Genomic DNA, 26,728 nt, shown 5'->3' on the forward strand with positions numbered 1-26,728 from the left:
CACCAGGTATTTTATTTCAGCATTTCTTTGTAAAATGGAATCCCTGTTGAAGTGAAACTTTAATGTTTTGTTTTAATAAAGAAAATTCCATTTAAGAGGGGCTGGTGACATGAAATCAGACATTTACATCTGGGGCAGGCAGACATCCTACCTGTGTTCTGGGAATATTGCCTGAATGGTCTATAGTTATAGGAATGCACATATGTGCACACAGTTGCCCCCAGAGAAAATGTGACTTAGGGGTTATGAATGAGGAAGAACCAGTTGTGAATAAAAACTGTATATTTTTACAAATCCAGAATCATGATTCTGGTTAGAATTCTACAAGCTTTCATCCATATCCCTGATACATAGAGCTTAAAGGTTACATATCCTGTAAGCTCTACGTATCTTAGGGGAAGAGTTCCTTTGTATATAAAGCGCTCGTATATAAAGGAGAAGAGTTCATTTTTATATAAAGCAGACCACATAGGAAGAAAAAAATCAATGCCTTAGTGCCTTTTGTATTCATACAAAATAGAATTCACACGTTGGAACTGATTGGAAAAGATTTGACATTGTCTAGAGGTGGGGAAGAGTAATGATGCTACTAAGAAATGATCATTGTGAAGAAAGAAGAGATAAAACTTGTGGATTGGAAACTGCATCTACTGTTGGATGGTCGAAAGGCAGTTTTAGAATGCCTTGCAGCCCCAGACCTGCTTTAACAGTCAGTGAGTGTGTCCCACCTTGTCATTAAAGAGCTACAACATTGACTGCCTAAGCCTACTTTCTCGCTTTGGTGTGGATCAGGGGTGAGGTGCCCCACAATGGAGCCAAAAGCTTTAGTGAATAGTACTTGCATCAAATTACTTTCTTTCCCTGGTTTGCCTTGGGTCTCCACCTGAGCTAAGAATCCAGACCAGGTGACAGGTATGCCTAGTCAACATTGTATACATTGGCTAGGTTTGGAGGCACAGTGGGGGTGTGGGAGAAGAGGGGAGAAGTCAGGGGAAGGTGGGGCTGGAGGACATTTTACTTTCTCTCCTAGGCCACTAGGCAGCAGTAGAAGAACAAAGAAAATTTTGAGGTCTTTGTAAGTAAAAGATTTTGTTAGAAGATTGGATCTGAGAATTACTATAATTTGAATAATAATATAATACAATATGATTTTGTGCCCTCAACTGGTAAAGAAGGATTGATGACACTATAACTGAGTTTTACAGAATTATTCCTCACTTTGCCTTTCTTGTTTGGATGGATATTTTCTATAGAGCTGGTATACTCCTAGCTAGAGCAGAGGAAGGGCTGTTGCCCCACTCAGAAAACTTAAATGGAAAACTGGTTAAGAACTAGATGGAGGAAGCCTAGGTATATGGGTTAGGTCTCTTTGTCTTGGAAAGATTTCACTTCCTAGCTATGGTTCTCTATTTATTCATTTTCTTTTGCCTCCTGACATCTCAATAGTATGTTAAGAGCATAGACTGTAGAGCCAGACTATCTGGATTACAATTCCAGTTCTCCACCTGTGAGTTGTGTGATACTGGGTAAAAGGCTTAAGCTGTCATTACTTCACTTTTTGTATTTTCAAAATGGGGAAAATAAAGATACCTGCCTCATAAGCTTTTTGTGCGAATTATGTGCAAATCAGGTACATAGTCAGCACTAAGTAAACATCTGTTAATAAATAAACGATTGCTATTTAAAGCTCTGATTCATTAACTTTGTACCAAACTTTGTAGAAAAATCTACAAAGCTATTTTGAAATCCATGATACTTGGGTTCAATTCCAAAACTGCTGAGTTAGAATCCCTGGCTAAAAACAGATATTCTAACTGTTCCTCATACAATTCTGTTATATGCTAAATCTCATAACAACCCTACAAAGTCAATATTAATCTTGTTTCATAGAAGACACTGAGACTCATAAAATTTACTCATTTTTCCGAGATTACACATCAAATGAGAGACGAGAGTATTAGGATCTAAGAATTTCTGATTCAGAATTTCTTACTTCTTCCAACTTACCGTATAAAGCCAGATGAAATCACAGAGAGAGAGGTTCACAGAATGAAAGGAGCAAGTATAAAAGAGAGGTAGGCACAAGAGAAAGAGGCAGAAAGGGGGACAAGATAAAGTGTGGGTGGATAATATGATATGGAGCTGATAATCAAGGATAATTTTCCTTTCAAGTAACAGAAGAAATTGATGGTGATGGAAATGGAGCAATTCGAAGTAACATTGACAAAAACAAGTATCTTCTCCTTCAATATTTTGCCTCAAGCTCACCCTGATGCTCTTGGTTAATAATTCTTTAGCCTTGTGCTCATGTATTAGTATTAATTATAAGTGTGATTACCTGATGGCTTCTTTTCCTTGGAATTCAGGAGCTACTGGTTCAAAATAATCATCAGAGGGATGCTCAGCATCAATTTCTTTCTCAATAACCTTATTATCAGTCCCTTGGTGTTGGAAACAAGATGATGAATTCAAGAAAAATAATGGAGAATAACGGCGCTCATCTCCATCTAAGTAATCAAGAGGCAACAAAATAGGATCAGTAATAGTAAAACAATGAGCAAAGAAGCCTTGCTCACAACAATGCAGAATGCCTTGAAGTTTTAAGCATCATAGAGACACTTTTTTCTTCTAAAACTCTATTTATTATTAAGAAGAAAACTTGATAATGAAGTAAACAATCAGAATTCAAAGGAAATAACATATTGCAAAAGTTAAACAATATAATACAGCTTTCAACAAAGTATAAATAAAATGTGATCAAAAAAAAGAAAGTCAATATGAAAGTGAGGTTCAAATAAAATATTAGGTGTATGACCAGCTGAGTTGGACTCCAGCTTTTCTCTGATCAAGACATTAGTACAGATCTTAGAGCCTCTGTTGTCTACATCTGTAGAAAAGGACTCCCAACAAGGAAACCCATTATATCTCCTTTTTTTTCCAGTCTTAACAATGGGTTGCATTATCCTTGATAATAGGCTCATGAGAAAGAGATTTGTATCACCCAATAAACATATTTATTAAAATTTTTTTTAATGTGGCCTAAAAGGTATTTAGGTGAATGAATGAAACCAAATATTTGGGAAAACACAAAACCTTAGCATAGTACATAAAAATAATTGTAGACATGTTTGTGAACTTAAATAATTTGACCATAGCAACATAATTGAACATAATATTGAAATCTATATATTCCTGCTTAGGCATGAATACATGGAGAAACTGTATTTGTTTAGAATACATTTATAGTAACATTTTAAATATATTTTTCCAGTTTAAAAAATGAGGTTGAATTTATTATTAAGGGCCTTCACATATCAACCAGAAGTCACAGAAAGACAGGAATATGTACAAGTAAATACAGAGAAAACCTATAAGACAACCTTAAATAGTGGAAGGAAGGTATAAAATAAGAGGATAAACAAGAAGATTGTGCCAGAAAAAAAACTTTCTCATTCTAGAGTGTGTGAAAAAATTCTGGGCTTATGTGAAATTTTTGGTTGTTTGCAAGATAATCTAACAGGGCAATCAATATACTTCTGCAAATATGAACAATATATAAAACATTTTGAGAATGATGCTGAACAAATATTCACGAGAAAGCACTTCCACAGTATAATGGCCTCCCACCAGCCAAACAACCATAAGAACTAATTTATTTTATCTTGTTCTGACACAAGTCCTAATATGACCCTTTCAAAACACTTTCAGGGATCCGTGAATACCTAACATTATTCAATTACCACATAATTATAAGATGTATTATAATTATTGTTGTCATACAATTATAATATACTGTTATAGTAAAGTCATAAGAATTGTTTTTACATAAAAATTTCATTAGACCATTAAAAACTATGAAGTAGAAATAATGAACTTATTAGTTTGAAATGGGAAATATTTAATATTCATTTTAAAAGTCTATATAATCTTAAAAAATATATTCAATGTAATTAATAACTATAGAGGTCAGAGAAAAACTCACTATTACTTACAGGGTAAAATTTTGTCAAAGTATAATGCCAATAGCAAGTAGATGAAACCATCCAAAAGCAATATGGAAAAAGTTGCTATCATTGTATATGAGTCTCCTGAAGGGTCAGGAAAAATTACACCATTCAAGTTATAATCCAGTTTGATAATCTAAGATTCAAAAAATAAAAATAAATGTTTAAAATAAATAAATAAATAGCTTGGCATAGCAGCAAAAAGTATTAATTTATTAACTAGCTTTTTCAAGAGGCACTTAGTAGTTACTAGTCAAATATTTAATTAAGTAAATAAAGGTATTGGTCAAAATATTTCTATTTTACAGTGAAAAATAATTAGAAATAAACATGTATTTAATAAAAACAATGTTCTAAGTATAAGAATTTAAATTATAATTCATTTGTTTGTTTTCATAAAATCATTGCAATATTACAAATATCTATTCTGGGCAACAAAGGAAATACAAATGTTGGAAAGAATATAATAAATTTTTGGAAGCCTCTAATTAGATAAAAAGAGAACTTACCTCCTTTTCTAGTTATTATTTCAAATAAAAGTTTGTATTTAGAATTTTGCCATATAATAACAGCAACTATGTTCTAGGCACTGTTCTAAGTGTTTTATATATTATCCCATTTAATCTTCCTTAAAACTCCATCAGATAAGCAATAAAGCTTATAAAAATAGTAAGATTTTAACCTGCATTTTACATATGATAAAACTAAGGCACAGCAAAGTTGAGTAGCCAAAAGCGGCAAAGTGAAATTAGAACAGAGAAAGTCTTACTCCTAAGTCCAGTTCCTTACCCTGCACACTATACAGCTTCTCAGTCTATGTTAAAATGTTAACATTTTCATGATAAAGTTGAATTTATTCTAGGAATCCAAAATTGGGTCAACATTTGAAAATCAATCAATGTAATTAAACATAAAACAGATTAAATAGGAAAATAATGTGATCAATATAATAGACACAGAAAAAACCATTTGATAAAATATGATATCTATTCCTAATAAAGAAAATATCTTCACAAACTAAGAAGATGAATCTTCCTTAAGCTGATGAATTACATGCACCAAGACCAACAATAAGCATCATATTTAATGGCACAACGTTGAAAGCTTTTATTCTGCCTGCATTTCTATTCATTATTGTACTAGAGGTCTGGACCTGTGCAGGAAAGTAGGAAAAAGAAATAAAAAGCATAAGGATTGCGATGGGAAAAATATAAGCCATCATTATTTGAAGACAACATGATTATATATAATTCCAATATAAAACTCAGAAAAAATATTGAGTTTAATAAGAGAATATAACAAGAATGCTGGATATAACACCAACATACAGAAATCAGTTGCATCTCTCTACATTAACAACAAATGTTCAAAAATAAGAATTTAAACATAGATGCTATTTATAATAGCATGAAAAATATCAAAAGTGTCGGAACGAATCAAATAAAAACGTGTAAGACCTCTACAGTGAAAACTAAAACAGGCCAGGTGCATGGATCACACCTGTAATCCCAGCACTTTGGTAGGCTGAGTTGGGAGGATCGCTTTTTTGAACCCAGGAGGTTGAGATTAGCCTGAGAGACACAGTGAGACCAACTCTCTACAAAAATTAAAAATGAGCCAGGTGTGCTGGTGTATGGCTATAGTCCTAGCTACTCGCGAGGCTGAGAAGGGAAGATCACTTAAGCCCAGGAGGTTGAGGCTGCAGTGAGCTGTGTTTGTACACTCCAGCCTGGGTGACGGCAAGATCCTGTCTCAAAATAAAAATAAAAATAAGATAATTATTAACGAAAATTGAAGATCACTTAAATGAATGCAAAGATAGATTATGTTCATGGCTGAAAAAAAGATGACAATTTTCTTCAAACTGATCAAAAAATTCAACTGCATCACACTCTTAATAGCTTTGCACGGGCATCTAAGTGTGTGATTATGTAACTTGATAAGCTAATTCTAGAATTTACATCATTGCAAAGAAATTAGAATAGACAAGGCTCTCTTGAAAAAGAGATTAAAGAGGTAAAACTGTTACTGCCAGATAACAAGACATACGATAAAGCAAAACAATTAAGACAATGTGGCCACAGTGCAAGGGTAGGCATTTTGGCCAATACATGATTGGTTGAGTTATAATAAAAGAAAGATTGCAATTCATTCAGGGAAAGGATAGTCTAGTTGATAAATTGAACTGGAGAAATTGGATATTTGTGTAGCAAAATTAATATTGTCTCTACCTATACACACACAAAAGTTATATTGAAATGGATTTTATATCTTAACGTAAAAGCTGAACCAGTCAATATTCTAGATAAACAGTCAGAAAATATATTTGTAAACTTGGTGTAGGCAATGATTCCTTAAATTGATTTTAAAAAAGCATTCTACATAAAAGAGAAACTTGAAAAATTGGACTTTATCAAAATTATGTATCTCTGTTCATCACAGGTACCATTAAGAGAGGAAAAATGCTAGCAACAAATAATGGAAAAATGTCGGATGTTCAACATGTATAAGGAATCCTAAAAAAGCAATCAGGAGAAGATAGAAAACTCAGAGGAAAAATGGGTCAAAGACCTGGATAGGTAATGTAGAAAAAAGAAAATTCATAATCCACTAAGCATATACAAAAGCATTCAACGTCATCAATAATTGGAATCGGGAAAATGCAAATTAACACTACAATGATTATATCATTGCATAACCATCAGAATGACTAAAATGTGAAAGATTGACAATACTAAATCCCAGTGAAGTGTTAGAAAAACTGGAATTCTGAAACACTGTTGATGTAAAACTAAATTGATGCAACCACTTTGGAAAAATATTTGGTGGTAGCTACTAAGATTAATATTTGTATACTCTCAGCCCCACTATTCTGTTTGTTATATTAACATAATGAACAGAATGGAATGTCCATATTCAGTAGGAAATGTGTACTAGAATGTTTGTAGCAGCTTTATTAAAAATGCTCAAAAACTAAAAATTATCATAATCTATCGATAAGAAAATTGATAATATATTAACACAATAGGATGCTACATAACACTACACTATAGCTACACAAAAACTATGCTGCCACCTAAAAACGTCACGTTGAATGAAAAAAGAGAGATTTTCAAAAATACACTTTGTGCAACATCACTCCTATGAAGTTTAAAATATGCAAAACCAAAAATTTTATTTAGGAACACATACTTAGGTGGTAATGAAAAGCAAAGAAGTGAATATCATAAAATTTTTACCTTTATGAAGGAGTGTTCTGAGGGGTTTGTGACTGGTGGCGACATTCTATTCCTTGATCTAGTTCATGGATACTTTGATTTACTTTTTAATTATCTGTTAAACTATGCTTGTGTTTGGAAAGTTTTTCATAGTTTATACAATAGTTTATACATACAATACAATAGTTTATACATACAATAGTTTATTCATAGTTTATACAATAAAAGTAGGTTCATATAAAAATTTTAATAAACTAGCAGATATTTTCATTATGTTAAATGAATAGTAATAAAAGTAAATATTTGTATATAGGAATACAACCTAGAAGAAAATACTTCAAAATGAAAATATATCTGAGAGGTGAAATCTGGAGGATTTTTTAAATTTTAAGTTTCTTTGTGAGGTGACTTTTTTTCTACAATGTAATAATAACATTTTAAAGTTTAACTTTAGAAAAATTGCTTAGAATAAAAGTTCATAGTTTGAGTAGTGTTGATCCTTCAGGGTATGAAGTTATCTACTTCTTTTGACATTTCAGTAATAAACCAATTAACTAGGCTCGTACCTGAGTCATTCCAGCAGTAAAGGCAAAAGGGCTACAAATACTCAAAATCCACTCCAGAGATGAAGGAAGTTGTTCATAAAATACAGTGAACCCCAGACATCCCCAAAAGAGGGTAAGGAGAAATACAACCAAATTGGTGAGGACAGCTTTCTTTAACAACACACTCATCAGGAACACCAAAGCTACCTGCAGGAGAGAGAAGACGTTCAACTGCTATAAAATATATTTAACTCACTGAGAATCATTGGCAGCCCAATCAAATAAGGATTTTTATGTCATGACATAAATATTTATCAGTGAGAAAGTGGTGAAAATATTAAGGTATAATGAGTCTGTTCTTTCCTCAACTTCTTTTGAAAGAGGATCCTTATTTGTCCTACTCAAATGCAGGGCTTTTGTTGCTGAGTAAAGGGTGGGGGGAAAGCTAGAATAAGAGCTGAGGATAGGGTAGAAAAGCAGACTTGGGTCTAAATTAATGTAACGAAACTAAATTAATGTAAGAAGGAGCATCTACGTACTTTCTGCAGAAAACATCCTGGTGGGTAGAAATTAGAGGACTTTGTTCAGAGAAGGGAGACGGGAGCGAAATGAGAAGTGCATATGAGACAGAATATTAGAGGGAGAAGAGATATTGTGATCAGCTATCATGTGATGGGCACCCTTAAGGGAAAAAAAAAATGGGGTCCACCCCTAAAAAACAACATCAATACATACAGAAAAGCCTTTGATATTTTATAGTCAGCATCATTTTTTCTTTTTGATACATCATTTCATTAGTTCAGACCTTCATGCAAAAGGCAGGTCAAATTTTATTTGGATTACATAATTTTTTCACTCCATAGAAACTATCTCGAGTACACACAAGGACACACACATGCACACACAATGGACATGAAAGTAGTGATTGCAATAACCTACTAGGGCATTAATATTAGCTACATATAGCGAAGATCTAAAGCAGAGAAAGTGGTAATAAATGTATGAACTTACCAAAGATAAGCCATATAAGAAAAAGAGTATAAATATGACCATGAAGCCAGTCATTACTATAATTTCGGTGAATGTTATGATAATTGTAATGAATATGGAAATAATAAAGATGAAGCCAGCATAGATTAAACCCCAGGAGAGCCTAAATAAAGACAAAAAGTTATATAAATTATATTAACTTATTTACAAAATAGTTAATATACACAAAAGCATCTAAAGAACAAAATATAACTACCTTTGTACCTTCTAGATTAATAACTATACTGTAAATCCTACAGCAGAAGCTCACTGCATATCCTTTTTCAATCGCAATTTTCCTTCTTTATAATTGTCATTCATTTTCATTGCCTTTACCACATATGCACACAGAGATGATATATACTGAACACTGCTACAGGCACCAACCAATAAAAAAGGATGCCAAGGCTAGGCACGGTAGCTCACGCTTGTAATCCCAGCACTTTGGGAGGTCAAGGCAGGTGGATCATTTGAGGTCAAGAGTTCCAGACTAGCCTGATCAACATGGTGAAACCCGTCTCTACTAAAAATACAAAAAAATGTAGCTGGGTGTGGTGGTGCATGCCTGTAGTACCAGCTACTCAGGAAGCTGAGGCAGGAGAATTGCTTGAACCTTGGAAGCCGAGGTTGCAGTGAGCCGAGATCACGCCACTGCACTTCAGCCTGGGTGACAGAGTGACTCCATCTCAAAAAAAAAAAAAAAAAAAAAGACAAAATTAATTAAGCTACTTGTAAGCACAGCTGGGCCATTGTGCCTTGTTTGTACCTACATGTTAGGCAACAGCTCTGTGTGCGTGTGTTGTATATAAATAGTATGACTATTTATTAAACAGTATCAACAATATCATATGTATGTATTCTTCTGCAAGCTGTCTTTATCAATCAGCATTAACAGTATTATACACTGCTGTATAATATTTCATTATGAGAATATGACCCAAAATTCTGCTGCCCATGGAAATTTAGGTTGTTTCCATTTTTTTTTTATTACAATGCCAAGAACATTCTCGTACTTGTCTTTTTTGAGAAAAATGTACAAGAGTGTTTCAAAGCATTTTGTACCTTCAGCTTTGTTAGATATTGCCATACCATCCTAATTGTAGAATTGTAAGCAACTTAAAAGCCTCTGATCAATCAAGTACCACTAAAAACACTGGGGCAGTTGATCATTTGACTATCCATGAGAATCTCAGCAGGCAGCACCTCCAGTCTCTTTCATAGTAGAAAATTGAAATTTCACAACTCTACTAAGCCCATTCTATTCTCTCTATTCCTATTTATGATTTCTTCACTTAAATTTGTATAAAGTATGCTGCACCCTTAAATATTTGCATGATTTTGCCTTAGAGGTGCTAGTGTTGATATTTTTATGAAGTGATTATTAAGAAAGAGTATTCAATCTTAGATCTAATAAGACTATAGCGTATTTTAGCCCAAGTGTCTCATTTTACAAATGAGGAAACTGCAATCCCTATTATTAGTTAAGGGATTTATCTAAGGTCACAAAATAAATTGGTAACAGAGTTCATGAAGATGTAGGCTTTATCTCTGTCAAGAGACCTTTCCTCTACTTAACATTGACTAATAAAATGAGAATTCAATAGCTGAAGCATATAGCACAAGTATTAAAATCAGGACTTTGCATCAACATGTCCCAATAGAACATGTTTACACTGGATTTATTGGTTATTTGACTTCTCTTTAAATTTCACGCCATTACAATGATTAAGTCTGTGTTAGAAACATCAGCATTTTTAAAAAACATATCACATTCTGTAAAGCCCACTTCCTGAATCCAGAAGGGAACTACTTTAGGTAGGAATTGAAAAACCACAGGATATGAAAATTATAAATGAAAGAAATTACCTAGAAATTGCCACTACTTAGAAAAAGGAACCACTTGCAGGGGTGGAGTGGAATAATAAGTTATAAAAACCATCTTGCTAAAAACAAAGCAATTCAGGCATTATACTTAAAGAATACTGATCACATTTCACATTTATTACATTAGTAAAAAGAACCTGTCATAAAGTTTATTTCCACTAGATACCCTGCACTTAGTAGAAACATTTCAGAATCTTTTTTCTTCTTAGTTTTAAGGATGCATATATGAATTTATTTTGCTAAGTTTTTAGGTCGCATACATACTAAGAATCACTTATCCTGAGAATGAATTCACACCCAAATGTCCCATACCTTTCTGACTTTAATATAGAGTTGCTCATGCCTCCCTGGTCTCAGGTGACTGCAGGGACACTGCCCCATAGGACATGCCCTGGACAGAAAGCAGGTCCCTTTTACAGAGGTTCCCTCCTGACTCCATGGGAGGCTCTATGTACATTATTTTGTATTTCCCGAAGTTCCACTGCAAAAACTTCTCCTTCTCTCTTTTTTGTTTGAAGACACAGGTTCCTCTTTTTCTATCTTACAATTTATGTCTGTTAGAAGTAAGATTCTCTCCATTAATAAAATATATTTTATAGAAAATTAAAAATTTACTGGACCGTAGTTTCATTTCAGGTAACACGTGGCTCACAAGGAATTGTTCAATTCATAATTTCTCATCCATTCCAGGTAGTTCCAAAACCGTAAAGAGTATTTGCTTCATACGGGGAGTAGATAGAAGAAAATCTCCCAGGATTTAATGTAACAAATGTTATATTTCTTTTGGGGTAAAATTAACAAATTATTTTTCCTTTTTTACTTTCTCTAGGCAGACAGTATGAATTTTGTCACTGATAGTATTGCAAAAGCCTTTTGGAAGCTTGGAGCTTGTATGATTTGCATTCCTATCTGCCAATCTTACTTACTGATTATTTGCTAGGTCCTTCTTTTTTTTTTGAGATGGAGTCTCACTCTGTCACCCAGGCTGGAGTGCAGTGGCGTGATCTCAGCTCACTGCAACCTCTGCCTCCCAGGTTCCAGCAATTCTCCTGCCTCAGCCTCCCAGTCTCCTTCAGCCTCCTAGCTGGGATTACTGGCACACGCCACCACACCCAGCTTAGTTTTGTATTTTTAGTAGATATGGGGTTTCACCATGTTGGTCATGCTGGTCTCGAACTCCTGACCTTAGGTGATCCGCCTGCCTGGGCCTCCCAAAGTGCTAGGATTACAGGTGTGAGCCAGTGTGCCTGGCCTATTTGCTAGGTCTTTATTTCTACTTCAAATTATTTGTCTTTATTATAATACAAATACATATCTATCTACCTACATACATACATGAGTGTGTGTGTACATATATATGTGTGTATGTATGTGTACACCTGCTCGTGTATATATACATACATAATGTATGTAAATATGTACCTATAGCACATATATATGTATACACACACATTATTTCAAAATCACTTTAAATTATATGTGGATTGGGGCAAGATATAAATATCAATATATAAAGCAAATGCCCTTACTAAGGCCTTCTTACATGCCAGCCTTTGTGTTGTATGTCCTAGGTATATTGTGTGAGCTCTCTCATTTAATTCCAACATATAGTATTTACTTGCTCCAAAAAATCTATGCCTTGTGGCCAAACCCCTGTACACAAGTCATCTTTTATAGGATTATAGGATTATACTCTCTTCAACATGAGAAAATCTGGAGAAATCAACTATTAACTGTAAGGAGACCAAGGCGAGCAAACAAGTTGCATTCAGGGCACTTGGGTTGGAGTCTCAGCTCCAGCACTTACCCTTCATCTCACATTGGGCAATTCTCTTATTCTCTTTGAACTTCATTTTCCTTGCTTATAAAACGAATGACAGTTCCTCTATGTCAGGGTTGGCTTAAGACATTCATGGCACAGAAAAAGTGCTCAGCACATTATAAGCACTATTTTGCATGACAAAATTCAACAGACTAAATAAAAAACTCAGAACAAAAGAAAAAGTAGCCAATGCATCAAGTTTAAACCATGATGCTCTGCAACAATAACACTTTTTCACTGCTTCTTAATTTTCCTGTTTATTAACTTGTGCTACTTGAATTAGTCACTCACCAGAATGCTGAATCTTGGAGACCCATCACTTTCATCAAATTCTTAGACTTTTTTCTCTCTTTTGTTACATTGAGCGATATAAAATATACAAGTGGGGAGAAATGAAGCAAGAAGAAGAAAATAAATATCTCATTGTGAAGAAGATCTTTACTTCTGAAAGGTAACGTCTTCATAGTTATAGCAGTAACTGACATCAACTCCTCCATCACAGAGTGATTGGTTGTGATCTAAAGTAGAGTTTAAACAAACATAATTATTATTTAAAAGATAGAAACTGGTGAACTATGAGTAAGCTCTGTGTATTTTACTAATGTCAGTTCTCCAATTTTTCTTACTATATTGTAGTTATGCAAGATGTTCCCAGTAAAGGCAACTGGATGAAGGCTACATGCACTTCCCTGTACATTGTATTTGCAGCCTTCTGTGACTCTACAACCACTTCAAAATTAGTTTTAAAACCAGTAACATTGGCTTTAAAGTTTTCAAATAGATATGCAATGTGTTCCTTGGTCTGAATATCTACTTCATTATATAACCATAGGAAAATCTGATTATGTATCATTGCTACGGTTTGAAAGTGGTCCCTCCTAAATTCTTGTTGAAACTTAATTCCCATTGTGATGGTATTAGGAGGGAGGGCCTTTGGGGTAGTGGTTGGGTCATGAGGGTGGAGCCCTCATGAATGGATTAGTGCCTTGTAAAAGGCTAGAGGGAACTAGCTGAGGCATGTTTTGCTCTCCGTTCTTCCATCATGTGAGGACACTTAGTGCTATCTATGAGGAATGGACCTTCACCAGTCTTTCAGCCTGCCAACACCTTGATCTTGCACTTCTCAGCCTCCAGAAATAAATTTCTGTTCTTTACAAATTACCCAGTCTCAAGTATTTTATTGTAGCAGTACAAACAGACTAAGACAATTATCTTTCATCAAAATCTTAAGGTCTCTGGAAGTAATTGACATTAATTAGTAGAATTTTTCAATCAAGCACTTACTTCTATAATGGCAGTATTAATAGCTGTTTGTAAAGCCACAAATCCTCTATTCCAGTATTTGGTCAATTTACATGGAAACTCACCATATCCATCCCAGCAATGAGCTGTAAGCACAAAGAAAAGCACAGCCAACATTATGGGATGAGGGCAGTTGGAGAATATGAAACAAGTATTGGAAAGAAAACAATCTAGAGGAGACTCTACCAGTAAACTTTTTTGGTGGTGGTGTTTTGTTTTCGTTTTTGTTTTTGTTTTTGAGATGAAGTCTCACTCTGTTGCCCAGGCTGGAGTGCAGTGGTGTGATCTCAGCTCACTGCAAACTCCACCTCCTGGGTTCATGTGATTCTCCTACCTCAGCCTAACGAGTAGCTGGGAATATAGGCACAGGCCACATTGCTAGCTAATTGTTGTATTTTAGTAGAGACAGGGTTTCACCATGTTGGCCAGGCTTGTCTTCAACTCCCGACCTCAGGTGATCCATGCACCTCGGCCTCTCAAAGTGCTGGGATTACAGGCATGAGCCACCATGCCTGGCTCACCAGTAGACTGTTAACCACACAGAAAAAGGAAGAAAATAAATGAAAGCTTTTAATAAGGCAATTTTATTTTTGCAGACCACAGCCTGCTTAGAAAGTCTTAGAAAATAAAAAGGAGATGAAAGCAAACACTCTGCTCCAGTCATAATGGACTCCTTGTTTCTTGACATTCTCCAGAGCCTCTCGTCAATCTATTCTCCAGGCTATATCTGGAGTGCTCCCCTAATCTTGGAAACCAAATTACATTTTTGCCCTGATTAAAGTGACTCCGTGGCTATTCCTTGCCTAGATTTACAAGATGCCACAGGAGGTAGCACTTGAATGACTTCAGCTTCACTCTCCCATTACATTCCTTTTCATGTTCCTTGTTCAGCTATACTGGTCTTCTTCCAGATATAGGAACAGATGTCCTTTCTCACCTCAGGGCCTTCACAATTACCTTTCTTCTATCTGAAACACAATGCTTCTAGCACCTCACACCTGCTATTCATTCTGGTCTCCCTTTAAACATCATTTCCCCAGGTAAGATTTCTCTAATCCCACTATTAGGAACCCTTGGCCTGAGTGCCCATGAAACATTTTTTCTTGTACTTGTTCAATGTCTGTCTTTGCTGCTAAACTGGAATCTCACCTGAGGCTGGGGCCTGTCAGTCTTGGTTACTCATGTGCCCTTTGACACATGCATGTGCGTGCTCAAAACATACATATTGGGTGACTCTACAATTTTTGCAGTCATCCTGTAGCAGGAACATACGATTGACCTTGAAATAAGTTCAGTAATGAAATGGGCTTTCTTTATTTTCTCATGTGTCATTGAAAGCATCTCTGTTGCCCACCCTCACCTGTTCTTTATGCAGAAAACATGAAAAATGCCATAATATATTTGATACGGAAAGTCACCTGAGAAACCTTCTTCTTTCGAAAGTGGAATGTTATATCCCTGTAAAAATGTTAACTTATAAGAGAAAGTTTCATTAAAGATGATTCCCATAGCATATGGAAGGTTTTCCAGAAGTATTTCATTCATGTATGTTTTATTGGGTGCCCCAATGACACTTGTTCCTGTGAATTACAAGGTAAAAATAGACAGAAAATTGTAACAGAGTTTTGCCACAACATAATGTGATATTCAGCTGTTTCCCCATATAATTTCATTAGACTTAAAATCATTTTCCATTTAAATCAAACTTGAACCCAAATGCGAGGGGGGAAATTTTCTTTTAATGGTTTAGATTCTACAATCAGAAGACATGCATAAGAATTACATGTTTTCTTTTCATAATGACAAGTATCAGGGCAAGTTTTAAGTACATAAAAAAACATTGTGCCAGATTAAGTATGCATAAGAGAATCGGAGTACAAAAACAGAAGTAATTGTTGTAGTTACTATATAGTCAGGGATTCCTTATTTCAGATTTACTGAAGCAAAGACAATTTACATGACCTTTGCCTTCTGCAGAAAACAAGATTTTTAAAAAGTGACTCTACTTTCAATAGCTAGGAATTTCACTTGTCAGGAATGGAGGATTAAAGAGTAAATAGCCAAACTGAACCCAATTTGCCCATGAATAAAATATGCATTTTGCTTATTTTGGTTACATCATAATGATCTCATTTAGAATAAAGACTTTTAAAGATGTTTACTGATTGTACTACATTCAGAACAGAATAATCATCAGATTATTCATTTCTACTTTTCAAAGTTATGAAATTATTGTTCAATAACCATGACCTATTTTATTTATTTAGATGTTTTTCTCCTGAAATACAAATCTTAATCATTGTATGACATGCTAAAAGCACACACAATTTTCAATGACTATATTCCTTCTAGATACTATCCTGCAAATCTAAAAGTATAAATCTAGGTTTAGTTATATTCCAATAGAAATATAGACTTCCCTAAACTGGACTCCCATCAAGCTGAAAATATTTCAAAGACTAATTGTTGTGAGAGAAAGCAATAACCTAACCAGATTTGTATGCTATTTTAATACTTAAGTTATTAGCATAACATATGGCTGTAACTTCAAATTAATGTGTAGACAACTTATCAATAGTATATAAACTTCTATCAGTAATTCTTTTTTTGCCATGAGTATACCTACCTTTCAAAAGAGGAGCAAGTGCTGTTTTATTCATTATCTGCTGGGTTAAATTAGATATTGGTGTATACACAACCTTTAAAGAAGAGCTATTAAATTTATCTACCCTTCCCAGATTCTGAGGAGCCATTCCAGGAAACTGGACATTTCTCATGGAACTGGAAAACAGAGCAATACACAGTCCTAGAAGTATTGAGAGTCCCCACTCCTGTAATGCACAAAAAAAGAAAAATAAGGAATTAAGGTTGCGTTCACTTCAAGATCTCAGTCAATACCAAATACTGTTGAAAACAAATTCCAGTTGTGCTATACAGTTATGTTCTCTCTGCTCTCCAAGCCTCTGAGCATGGAGAATCAAATGAAAGATAAATACTAAGACAGTAGCCACATTTATCATTCTCTAATACTAGAACAAAACTTTTGCATTAAATCATGAATTCCTGCAGAAGCCCTCATAGAAGCTAATGGAGTGAATAACAGGATAACAATCTCTTTATGCATGGACAGCTGACTATAGAATTTATAAGACATGGAGTATCCTAGATAGAGTTTATGTTGGCAAATAGCAATATTTTTGCCAGTTGTCATATCCTTGTATTGTAAACTAAAGAACGTGAAAAGGAACTGGCTGGTGGAGGCTACTACTATTGCTGTTCACCAGTGTCAATCATCATTACCTCTTTGGTACCATGCTAGACTACATTCTCAGCCTACTGAAATTAAGTGAAACCAAATGATTTCCTGGCCCACAGGATGTGGGCAAAAGTGATATGTACCACTTCCAGGTCTGGTTCATGGACATATACAAATTTCTATATTCTCACTGTCTTGGTCCCACTGTTTCCTGATGTTCTGACTGAATGCAGAGGATCCTCTAGAGGTTTTCAAGGTCCAGGATGGTGGCGGAGGCCCTGGATGAAGCCTAGGTGCCTGAATGATTGTGTGAAGAAGATTTCTTCACCCACCCAACCTACTTTACTTCCACTCTCAACTTTCATTAGACCATGAGGAGTTAAAAATAAACATTTGCTGTGTTAAGCCACCGAGATTTAGGCTAGTCATCTATGATTAGCCCACCTGCTTGATGCAAACTGACTATCAGTGGTGTTAGTTGATCATAATTCTTAAAAACAATCTTTGTGTAGAAAATTCATGTCCTTGAAAATAAATCCACAGAATTAAAATGTCTCCATTTCTCCTGGCAACATTTTTTTTGTACTTCTTGGCTGTAAGCGTATGACATTTGGTAGTAGCTCTAGCAGTTGCTGTAATTTATCATATAATTAAATGTTCACTTAATCTCTTTTTATATGAGTAATTATCTTAGTCTTTAATTATGTTATTCTTCAGAGACTGTGGTGAGTCTCTCAATTCAACAAACATAACTAGAGAGAACTGTAAAATCAATAAATCCCATTTGCTAGTCAAAAGAGAACATAAGAGAATCAATAGGTATTGAAACACTGTAAGAGTGCTAACTGTGGAAAGAGACAAATTTTTAAACATACCAATAAGCTCTCTCTTTTCATCCTCCATTTCTTAAGAAAATTCTTGCACAGAAGTGCTTTAGTTTGCTGATACACACTTTTCTGTTTCATATTCATTTAGCCTATTCACTGAAGGAGAAAGTAATCATGGTGGAATACAACCTAGAAAAAAGTAAGTGTAATAAGGGAAACCTTGATCATACTGTTGAGGAAAATATTTACTACCTTTAAAAAGTGTAAACATAAATTTAATATACTATTTCAATAATTTATGACTGTAAAATTTCACCTCAAATATTTCACCTTAAGCTTTTTAGGGGAGTGGGTGATGGTGGGAAGGCAGAGTGATTATTATCACAATTTTGCAATAAATTGGAGAACTGAAATGGAAAAGCTGTAATTCAAGTTCAGAACCTATAAGATAATTTCACATTTTTGGCCTTGTATAAGAGAACTTTAAGTACATGAATAGAGTAATTAAATTAATTTCATCCTGTTAATAGCAATTTCTTGTTCTTTACATTTAAACAGAAATCTCAGAGCTAATCAAATTAACATCAAAAGTCTGATTACTTAAATTTGTCTGAATAATAAATTAACACTAGATACAACCTCAATAAAGTGTTTTCTTGTAACTTTACTTTCAGATGGAATCAACTTTTATCAAAAGAGTTAGGTTGTAAACCATAATCCAGTCTCAAACTACTTGAAACTTGGTTCTGAGATACAAGAAGAATAAAGCAATTTCTCTCAATTTTCTGAATTCAGAAGTCCCTGAATAACTCAGGAAACTACAAAATTAGTTTTAAAAGAAACAAAAAGAAATCATATGGGAAAGTAATTTTGTCCAAAGGTTTGCAAATAAAGAAACACAAAAAATTTGTTTTAGTTTCTGTAACCTCAAAATGAAATTCTTTCATATTTTTACATAAAAATATTCAGATAATTCTCTAGCACAGAAGCAAATGTTTTCCATTTTTCTATGTCTTGCTGTTACAATCTACACAATACAAAGTGGTTGGGAAGAAGCAGAAAAATTTAGTCTTAGGTCTTTAACATAAAACACATAAGAATTGGGAAACATCTGAAAAACAGATTGATTTTAGCAGTGTCCACCCACATATTTGGCATAGCACAACAAAATAGAACTTTACTTACTGTCAGGAAAATAATAAAAAGCACTCTAGAAACACTGTCAAACCCAGTTCTCTGTTTGTCTAGGTAACGATTACAACTTCTTTATTGCTGCTTCTTCATTTTTTCTTTAAATGGGTGCCTACTCCAGCAGCTCTTACACAGCCTGGCTTCTGGAAAAGGGGTGTAGCCAGACCAAGCTGTACATGATGAACTTGTTTTGTTTTCTGTGTCTCTTTCTCCCTAAGCCAATTATTCTGCAAGGAAATGACTGTTCCGTGGTTGGTTGGGAATAAAAAAAACTCTGTGTTTGTTCACTTAGCCTTTCAACTACAGGGATAAGGGAGAAAATGGTAAACAAGGAAAATGGAACTAGTTCTTCAGAAATGATGAGACCAAGATGGAGGCAGGAACAAGAAAGAGTAAAAACAATAATCAAACAAAGCAGTTAAATTTGTATGAGAAATCTGTATCTATTTTATTTTCACTACTGATGAATAAACACAACTACCAGTTAGTTGTATATTTAACTAATTCAGACTAAGTTAGCAGAATATTCTGGAGCTGATTTTTTTTCTGAATAAAGCTAAGCAATCCATAGTATGCTTTGGAGAAACTCCTAGGATAGACAAATGAAGACTTTTCCACAAATTTATTTCTCCCACCCTCTTCACAGTGGATGAAGGATTTCATAATACACATGAACAAAATAAGCCACTGGTTTGCCAAGGTCTACAAAACATATAAAAAGATTCAGATAAGTTTTTGTGCATGAAGACTATAACAAACAGAAACGTGTTCAATTCATATAGCATAGTGTGTCTCCCTCTGCTCTGCAAAGAGTTGCAAACTTTTCTTGACCTGCCACAGTGAATGACAAAACAGGAAACCAAAGTCCATGAATTGGGAAATCTCAAATATTTGACATGGCTCCCAATCCACAGATGTTAATGATCATAAAGCTGAGAAACTTTCTGGAGCAAAGCAGATAATTTAAACAACAACAACAACTACAGCTATGATACTATTATGTGTATACGCGTGTGTGTGTGTGTGTGTGTGTGTGTGTGTGTGTGTGTATAATTTCTCTCCTTGGCAATTACTTCTGTGTTTAAAAATAGTCAACAGTGACATGCCACTTCTTTTACATTGAAAACTGGCACAAACACTGCTAATATAGGTGTTCTAAAGTTCTCATGGGGTGTGGGAAGGGAGGTCATAAACACTCTTAACATTTGGTATTAGGAATACAACAGAACTCAAAGTTACTTTTAAACCACCTGTAATACAGTTAAGGTTTTTATGAAAGTTTTTGTTGTTATCATTGTTTTAGACCCTTTATACTTTATTTTAGGAATCATTTTCATTCTACCATTCTTATAATTGTATTAAAATTCACAGCTACAATATCAATGATAATTAGATTAAATATATTTATTAGTTTCATTTCTTACCATTGTTTCTTGTGTATGCTTTCTCTTCCTTTTTCTTGACCTGTTTCCTCTTATTTATTTTCATTTTGGGAGGCCATTCTCCTTATGTAATTTAATAATTTCCCCACAAATAGTGACCTAATAAACTAAAGTGCCCAGCCTCCAGCTAGAAGGGCATGGAAATGGTGGGTAAAATAGATCCCCAAATTGAATTTCCAATATATAGTCAAATTCAAAAAAGGAAGAAAAAAGATGAAGAATGTAAACAACAATGGAAGAAACAAACAAACAAACAAAGACAGAAAGACATGTTTCCAGGTGTTAAAACTGAAAAGGAATTTAAAGTTTCCCTAAAGTTGTGAGTGGCATTTCAGATACTCCAGCAGTTGAAGGATATATTGGACTGAAAACCAAACCTTAGGTGTTTTAATGACCCTCTGTCCTGAACTTGGTCCTTGAAACGTTGGTAAGCTGGAGTTCATATTCCTGGGAATCCAGAGGGTTTATAGGACTGTCCAGTGCTAAAAACAGACTAGGAAAATTTCACCTACAACCTCAGGGAAGAGTAAAGCTGTATTCTCTGCCCAATTTCTGTAAGACAGACAGACAGACAGACAGACAGATAGACAGACAGATAGATAGACAGACAGATAATTGCCCATAGAAAATGAAACCCCAAAGTATGTAGAGCATGTATCAGGTACAAGAGACAGGAGAAGAATCTGAATTTATTCTCCCAGCATAATAACATGTCCAGAGATGTATTTTAGGCGTTAGTGTATACACTCTGGAGCCGAACTTGCGTTCAAATTCTGACTCTGCCATGTACTAGCTGTGTGACCTTGCCCAATCCATTTAACTCTTACCCCCTCAGGTTTTTCTACCCCCAAAAAGTGGGAAAACAACAGTATTAATATATATATGGTTATTATAGGGGTTAAATTCATCTATGTAAGTACATAGAACAATGAGGGAAAATTGTAAAAGCTCAAAAAATGTTATGTGCTGCTACTTCCCCTCCTCCTCCCCCCTCCTTCTCCTCCTCTTACTATCCTGGAGTGTCACAGAGAAAACACAAAAAATTCCATAAAGATACATCCAAATTTCAGAACACAAAGCAACAGAGGTAAAAGAAATATTCCTCCCACTAGATCAAGTCATAATCAAAAGTCTACCATGAAAACAAATCAGTAGGACAAACAAATGAGACTATTTGAAAACCCAAGAACTAAGGAGGAAATTATTGTGAGCTAAGCAAGGTCTCTCAAATGTGACTAATACAAAATTCTAAGTAGTAGTATTTTTAAGATCTTCCCTTTTTTTTTTTTTATAATTATGTGTGTTTCTTTGGGAACTTTGCTGATTGTTGCACTTAGATTTAATCATTCCGTAGTCTTAAATTTTCTCATCTGGCCAATGATTTTTTCCCATTAATGACCCATATAGATTCATCAGAGTGGTGGTTGGACTCTGCTGGCAATTAATTAGGTCAGTAATTCTTTTCTTTCCTTTTCTTTTTTCTTTTCTTTTCTTTTCTCTTTTCTTTTCTTTCTTTCCTTCCTTCCTTTTCTTCTTTTTCCTTTTTTATTTTTTTCTGACAAGCTAACCCCTTTTTTTCCTTCCCCTTCATTTCTCTCTGTAAGACAGACACTAGATTCACCAGAAACAAAAGTCCTCTTCACTTCAGTTACTACCACAGCCTGGAGATGGTGTTGGCTGTGTAGCCAGGGTTCTTGGTAGGACTTTTTTCTTTCTGGGTGACCCCCTACACTGGTTACAAGTGAAAAAAACACAACAACAAAATGAAACCACATGGTAGAATGATCATGAGACTGAGCATTTTCTTCTTTGACTAAACTCTCTGTTCTGTTCAGTGATATAACAGGCTTTCCCTTAGCTGGATCATGATTTCATAAGTCCCCTAGCAAGGTCGAAGAACGTAATATGGGCTTTCAAATTTCTCTTCACTTTCCACCTTTCCCAATCTAATCACAGATGTGCTAGCTCCTGGCATCTTTCTTTCGTCTAGCAAATAATTATTTGGGATGCTAACAATATTATAATAAAAGCCTGGGACCTTTCTTGGTTCCATGTTAGCTGTATATTTCTGCCCTCTGTTTTTGTTTATGGAAATGGGCACTTCACTTGGCATTACTGCAAACAGTCTCTAATTCCTTCCTTTCTGGGTAAATTTCTGGACTGCTAGGGATGGAAAGGATTGGTACAACTCCACACAATGACCCAGACATTCTAGGAATATATTTGAAGTGATTATATAGATAATTGCTGTAATGGTTAATACAGAGTGTCAATTTGATTGGATTAAAAGACACGAAGAAGTACTGATCCTGGGTGTGTCTGTAAGGTTGTTGTCAAAGGAGATTAACACTTGAGTCAGTGGTCTGGGAAGGGCAGACCCACTCTTAATCTGGGTAGGCACCATCTAATCAGCTGCCAGCTCAGCCAGAATAAAAAGCAGGCAGAAAAACATAAAAAGGCTAGACTGGCTTAGCCTCACAGTCTACATCTTTCTCCTGTGCTGGATGCTTCCTGCCCTCAAATATGGAACTCCAAGTTTCTTCAGCTTTGGGACTCGGACTGGCTTCCTTGCTCCTCAGCTTGAAGACAGCCTATCGTGGGACCTTGTGATTGTATGAGTTAATACTACTAAATAAACTCATATACATATATATACATATAAATATGGAATTATATATATATATATGGAATAATGTTGCATGTATATGTTTGGCAGGGTTCTCTAGAGGGACAGAACTTCTGCAGCATTGTTTCTAACAGGAAAACTGAGAAACAATCTGTATATCTTTCATTTATTCTTAACTAAAAAGTTTTGGTACATCCAAACACTGAAATGCTAGATATGCACTACAAAAAAAAAAAAAAAAAACCTGACTTAAACTGACATAGGTATACAATAAACTAGGAAAGTGTGATGTTCATAGTATGATGTTAAGTATTTATATAATAGTAGATATAATATTATCCTGTGTGTATATGATAGAAAAACGTATTAGCTAAGAAAGAGTATTTTCCAGTTTAGATTGTATAAACACTATAATGTTTATGGCAAAACATGTAAGAATTTAAAAATTTTTATTTTTTAAAATTAAACGAATTACCCACTTTGACAATTTTTAAGTGTACAATTCAGTGACATTAATTGCATTCACAAAATTGTGCAACCATCGCCACTGTCTAGTTCTCAAATTGTTCGTCAACCCAAACAGGAATTCTGTAACCATTAAGTGATAACTCCCACTCTCCTCCCCCGAGCCACTAGTAATCTTTAATTTCTTTCTGCCTCAGGGAATGTGCCTAATCTACAAATAGATATTCCATATGAGTGTAAGCATACAATATTTTTCCTTCTGTGTCTGATTTATTTCAAGCAAATTTTGTTTTATTATATCTTTGCCACAATAAAAAAAATTAAATGGATTGAGACACTGAGACTTTATGGGCAATAAATGTACATTCATTTTACTTGCAACAGTTGTTTTTTCTTTTTTTCTTTTTTTACCCAATCCAACACAATCCTGCTAAATTTTCTGATTCATTTGCTTCTGTATTCATCCAATGTTTCTTATTGCTCTGCTGCAAACGCTGCTTGTTGGAAGCATGTGAAAGTCAGCAACCGCATATCAGCTCTGCTTTCACAAGGCCTATCTTTTTACCGCCACTTCGGACTTTAGGGTGGTTTCTGTGGCAGTGGTCCTCCTGTCGCTTTGGAACAAGACACATTTTCCATTGAAGTTGTTGCTTGCCTGACGTCCTATCTTCCTAGGTGTTTCACAGGACACTTTTAGGCTGACTCTTTCAGTTGGGCTTCTGAAACCACAGGTTGTACAAGAAGCATGGTGCCAACATCTACATCTGGTGAGGCCTCACACTGCTTCAACTTGGCAGAGGTGAAGTGGGGCCAGCATGTGCAAAGATCACATGGTAAGAGAGACAGAGAGAGGGAGAAGGAGATGCCGGGCTCTTTTTAACTACCAGTTCCCCTGAGAACTAACAGAGTGAGAACTCACTCATAATTGCAAGGACAGTATCAAGCAATTCATGAGGGATACATTCCTACGACCCAAACACCTCCCACTGGGCCCCACCTCCAACACTGGGAATCAAATTTCAACAAGCGATTCAGAGGGTCAAATACCCAAACGACAGCAGATGGATAATAACTTTTTCTACAGGTCAGAGAATAAAGTTATATGAATCTTACAGAAGAGAGAGAACCATCAGTTGATATCTGAACCGCTTACCTTAAGACTCTAGTAAACAAAACAGAAGAAAAGTCCATCAAAGTTTTATTTCTAAGAAGTAAATTTGCATATAACCCAAACTTAACAACTCTGGTATTACATCACTACATCTCTAACATTAATGCAGCAATTATATAACACAAAAGTGTCATAATGACATGGGAAATGTTCGTGAACTGTGAGGTGAAAAGATACAGAAAATGACTATGCCTACTGATATTACCTTTGAAAAAGGACTCATAAAAAATACATTGAATATAAGTTGGCTAAATGAAATATTAACTGTGGTACTTTCTTACCGATTATGGTTATCTTCTTCCATATAATTTCAATATGTACTAAAATTCACATGTATTTAATTTTATAATCAGAATATGTCACTTTAATGTTATGTCGTGCCATTTCATCAGATCTTCTTATAGTCAATGTCACATTAAATTAGAATCTGAGTAACTAATGTTTAAAAATAGCTAATACATTTGAAGTTCAGGCTAAAAAAACTCATATTTTTATTTATAAAATGTGCTCAGTGTTAGCTTTATTGATGATAACCAAAAACCAACCTAATATTACATGATTTTTAAATTATTTTTAAGCCCAAAATAGACCACATTGGCGAGGAATAACATGTCTGATTTTGTTAATTTTTTCTACTGCTTTTCCCTATATTTCCTTGTTTCCTTCATCCTAAAATTTTTAAAAATGAAAACTTTAATCATTACTGAATGTTTAAACTATTGAATATTTTCTTTTGTTAACTGAAGTAAAAGGAAACATTCTTGTAGAATTATGGAAACTAACAATGTAGTAGGACCTAAAATTGAATGTTAGGAGGTTCTTCGTTTTAAGGGTCTTCCTGTGGGAGAAGTTTCCATTGAACTGTTGTATCAATTTTATCATCAACATTTCCCATCTCCTGCTCTTTACAGAGTTCTAAGAATACCTAAGTAAGAGAAAATAAAAAAGATACAAAAAAGTCAGGGTGTTTCTGAAAGACTGATTCACACAGAGGTCATCTGGATGGTGCTCACTCATTCAATGAAAACCCACCTGCTCCAAGGCAGCCTGAGAGAGGCTGTATTCCTCCAGGTTGAAGGTCTGTTTCACTGCATTTAAAGAGACTGACATTAGTGGCTTATATATTTTTCACCAAGTGTTTGTAAAGTCATACAACAGAGACAATAACTTCAAATTGTTTAGATACTGTAAGATATAGGCCAAATAATTACATTTCCTTGAAGGATAAATTAAACAAGAGTGCTGATATGGCTAATAAAAGATAGCCATGCATGAACATATTCAGTTTCCTATAAACTCTCTCTAAAAAGCTCCTTGTGTCCTATTTTAGTTATCCTTTTGATTCTTTACATGTATGCTTTGGACCCCAAATCAGCTGTCGAGAATAACTTATTCTATATTTATAAATCTATAGAGGAGTCTACTCCATGCTGGCTCCCTTTTAACAAACCCCACATTTGTACATTCTGCATCAATAGCCATAAATATGCAGTGTCTCTGGAACTAGTTCAGAAGCCCCTCCTTAATTGTGACTTGTTACACCTCACCCTTCTGTGTTTTCTTTTGCTAACCTTCACTCAGTCCTCCAATTGTTACCTCTGTACATTTGCTCCTGGGACCTTGGCTTTTAGAAACATAGAGACCCCAATAGCTCCCCTTGGTATTCTTTGGGACAACATTCTCATAATTATCCTTCAATTCTATGCACTGTTGTCATGGTAAGAAACAGCCCTGGTACCCCAATTCAATCCTGCAGGATGGAGTAACCTGACTGACTTGTGGCTGGGCTTCCTGGTCAGCACAGGAAGAATCAGGTGGAGCAAACCCACATCTAGGACCACCACTTCACTTCCTTTGAGACTGTTATGACTATCCTGGTAGGGATTTTTCAAGTTTTGATTGACTATTTAATTGTTCTACTTGAAATTACATAGTCTATATTTGAC

At 34.9% G+C, this 26,728-nt stretch overlaps 2 protein-coding genes across 2 annotated transcripts in view; both read right to left on the reverse strand.

The window, feature by feature from the left end:
- Positions 1 to 19,326, reverse strand: part of ABCA6 (ATP binding cassette subfamily A member 6) — a 60,131-nt gene extending 40,805 nt beyond the window's left edge. The window contains exons 1-10 of the mRNA XM_025363642.1: positions 19,073 to 19,326; positions 17,936 to 18,076; positions 16,431 to 16,635; positions 15,223 to 15,384; positions 13,787 to 13,890; positions 12,794 to 13,020; positions 8,779 to 8,920; positions 7,789 to 7,974; positions 3,993 to 4,140; positions 2,339 to 2,507 (exon numbers count right to left, since the gene is read on the reverse strand). Of these exons, the coding sequence (XP_025219427.1) occupies positions 2,339 to 2,507; positions 3,993 to 4,140; positions 7,789 to 7,974; positions 8,779 to 8,920; positions 12,794 to 13,020; positions 13,787 to 13,890; positions 15,223 to 15,384; positions 16,431 to 16,635; positions 17,936 to 18,031 (1,439 nt within the window). The 5' untranslated portion in view covers positions 18,032 to 18,076; positions 19,073 to 19,326. The remainder of the gene's footprint in view (positions 1 to 2,338; positions 2,508 to 3,992; positions 4,141 to 7,788; positions 7,975 to 8,778; positions 8,921 to 12,793; positions 13,021 to 13,786; positions 13,891 to 15,222; positions 15,385 to 16,430; positions 16,636 to 17,935; positions 18,077 to 19,072) is intronic.
- Positions 19,327 to 24,792: 5,466 nt separating this feature from the next.
- The window catches only part of ABCA10 (ATP binding cassette subfamily A member 10), an 80,447-nt gene continuing 78,511 nt past the window's right edge, over positions 24,793 to 26,728 (reverse strand). The window contains exons 38-39 of the mRNA XM_025362437.1: positions 25,815 to 25,870; positions 24,793 to 25,707 (exon numbers count right to left, since the gene is read on the reverse strand). Coding sequence (XP_025218222.1) covers positions 25,609 to 25,707; positions 25,815 to 25,870 — 155 coding nt within the window. The 3' untranslated portion in view covers positions 24,793 to 25,608. The remainder of the gene's footprint in view (positions 25,708 to 25,814; positions 25,871 to 26,728) is intronic.

The sequence above is a fragment of the Theropithecus gelada genome, chromosome 16 (genome assembly GCF_003255815.1).
Source record: "Theropithecus gelada isolate Dixy chromosome 16, Tgel_1.0, whole genome shotgun sequence".
NCBI classification, from domain to species: Eukaryota; Metazoa; Chordata; class Mammalia; order Primates; family Cercopithecidae; genus Theropithecus; species Theropithecus gelada.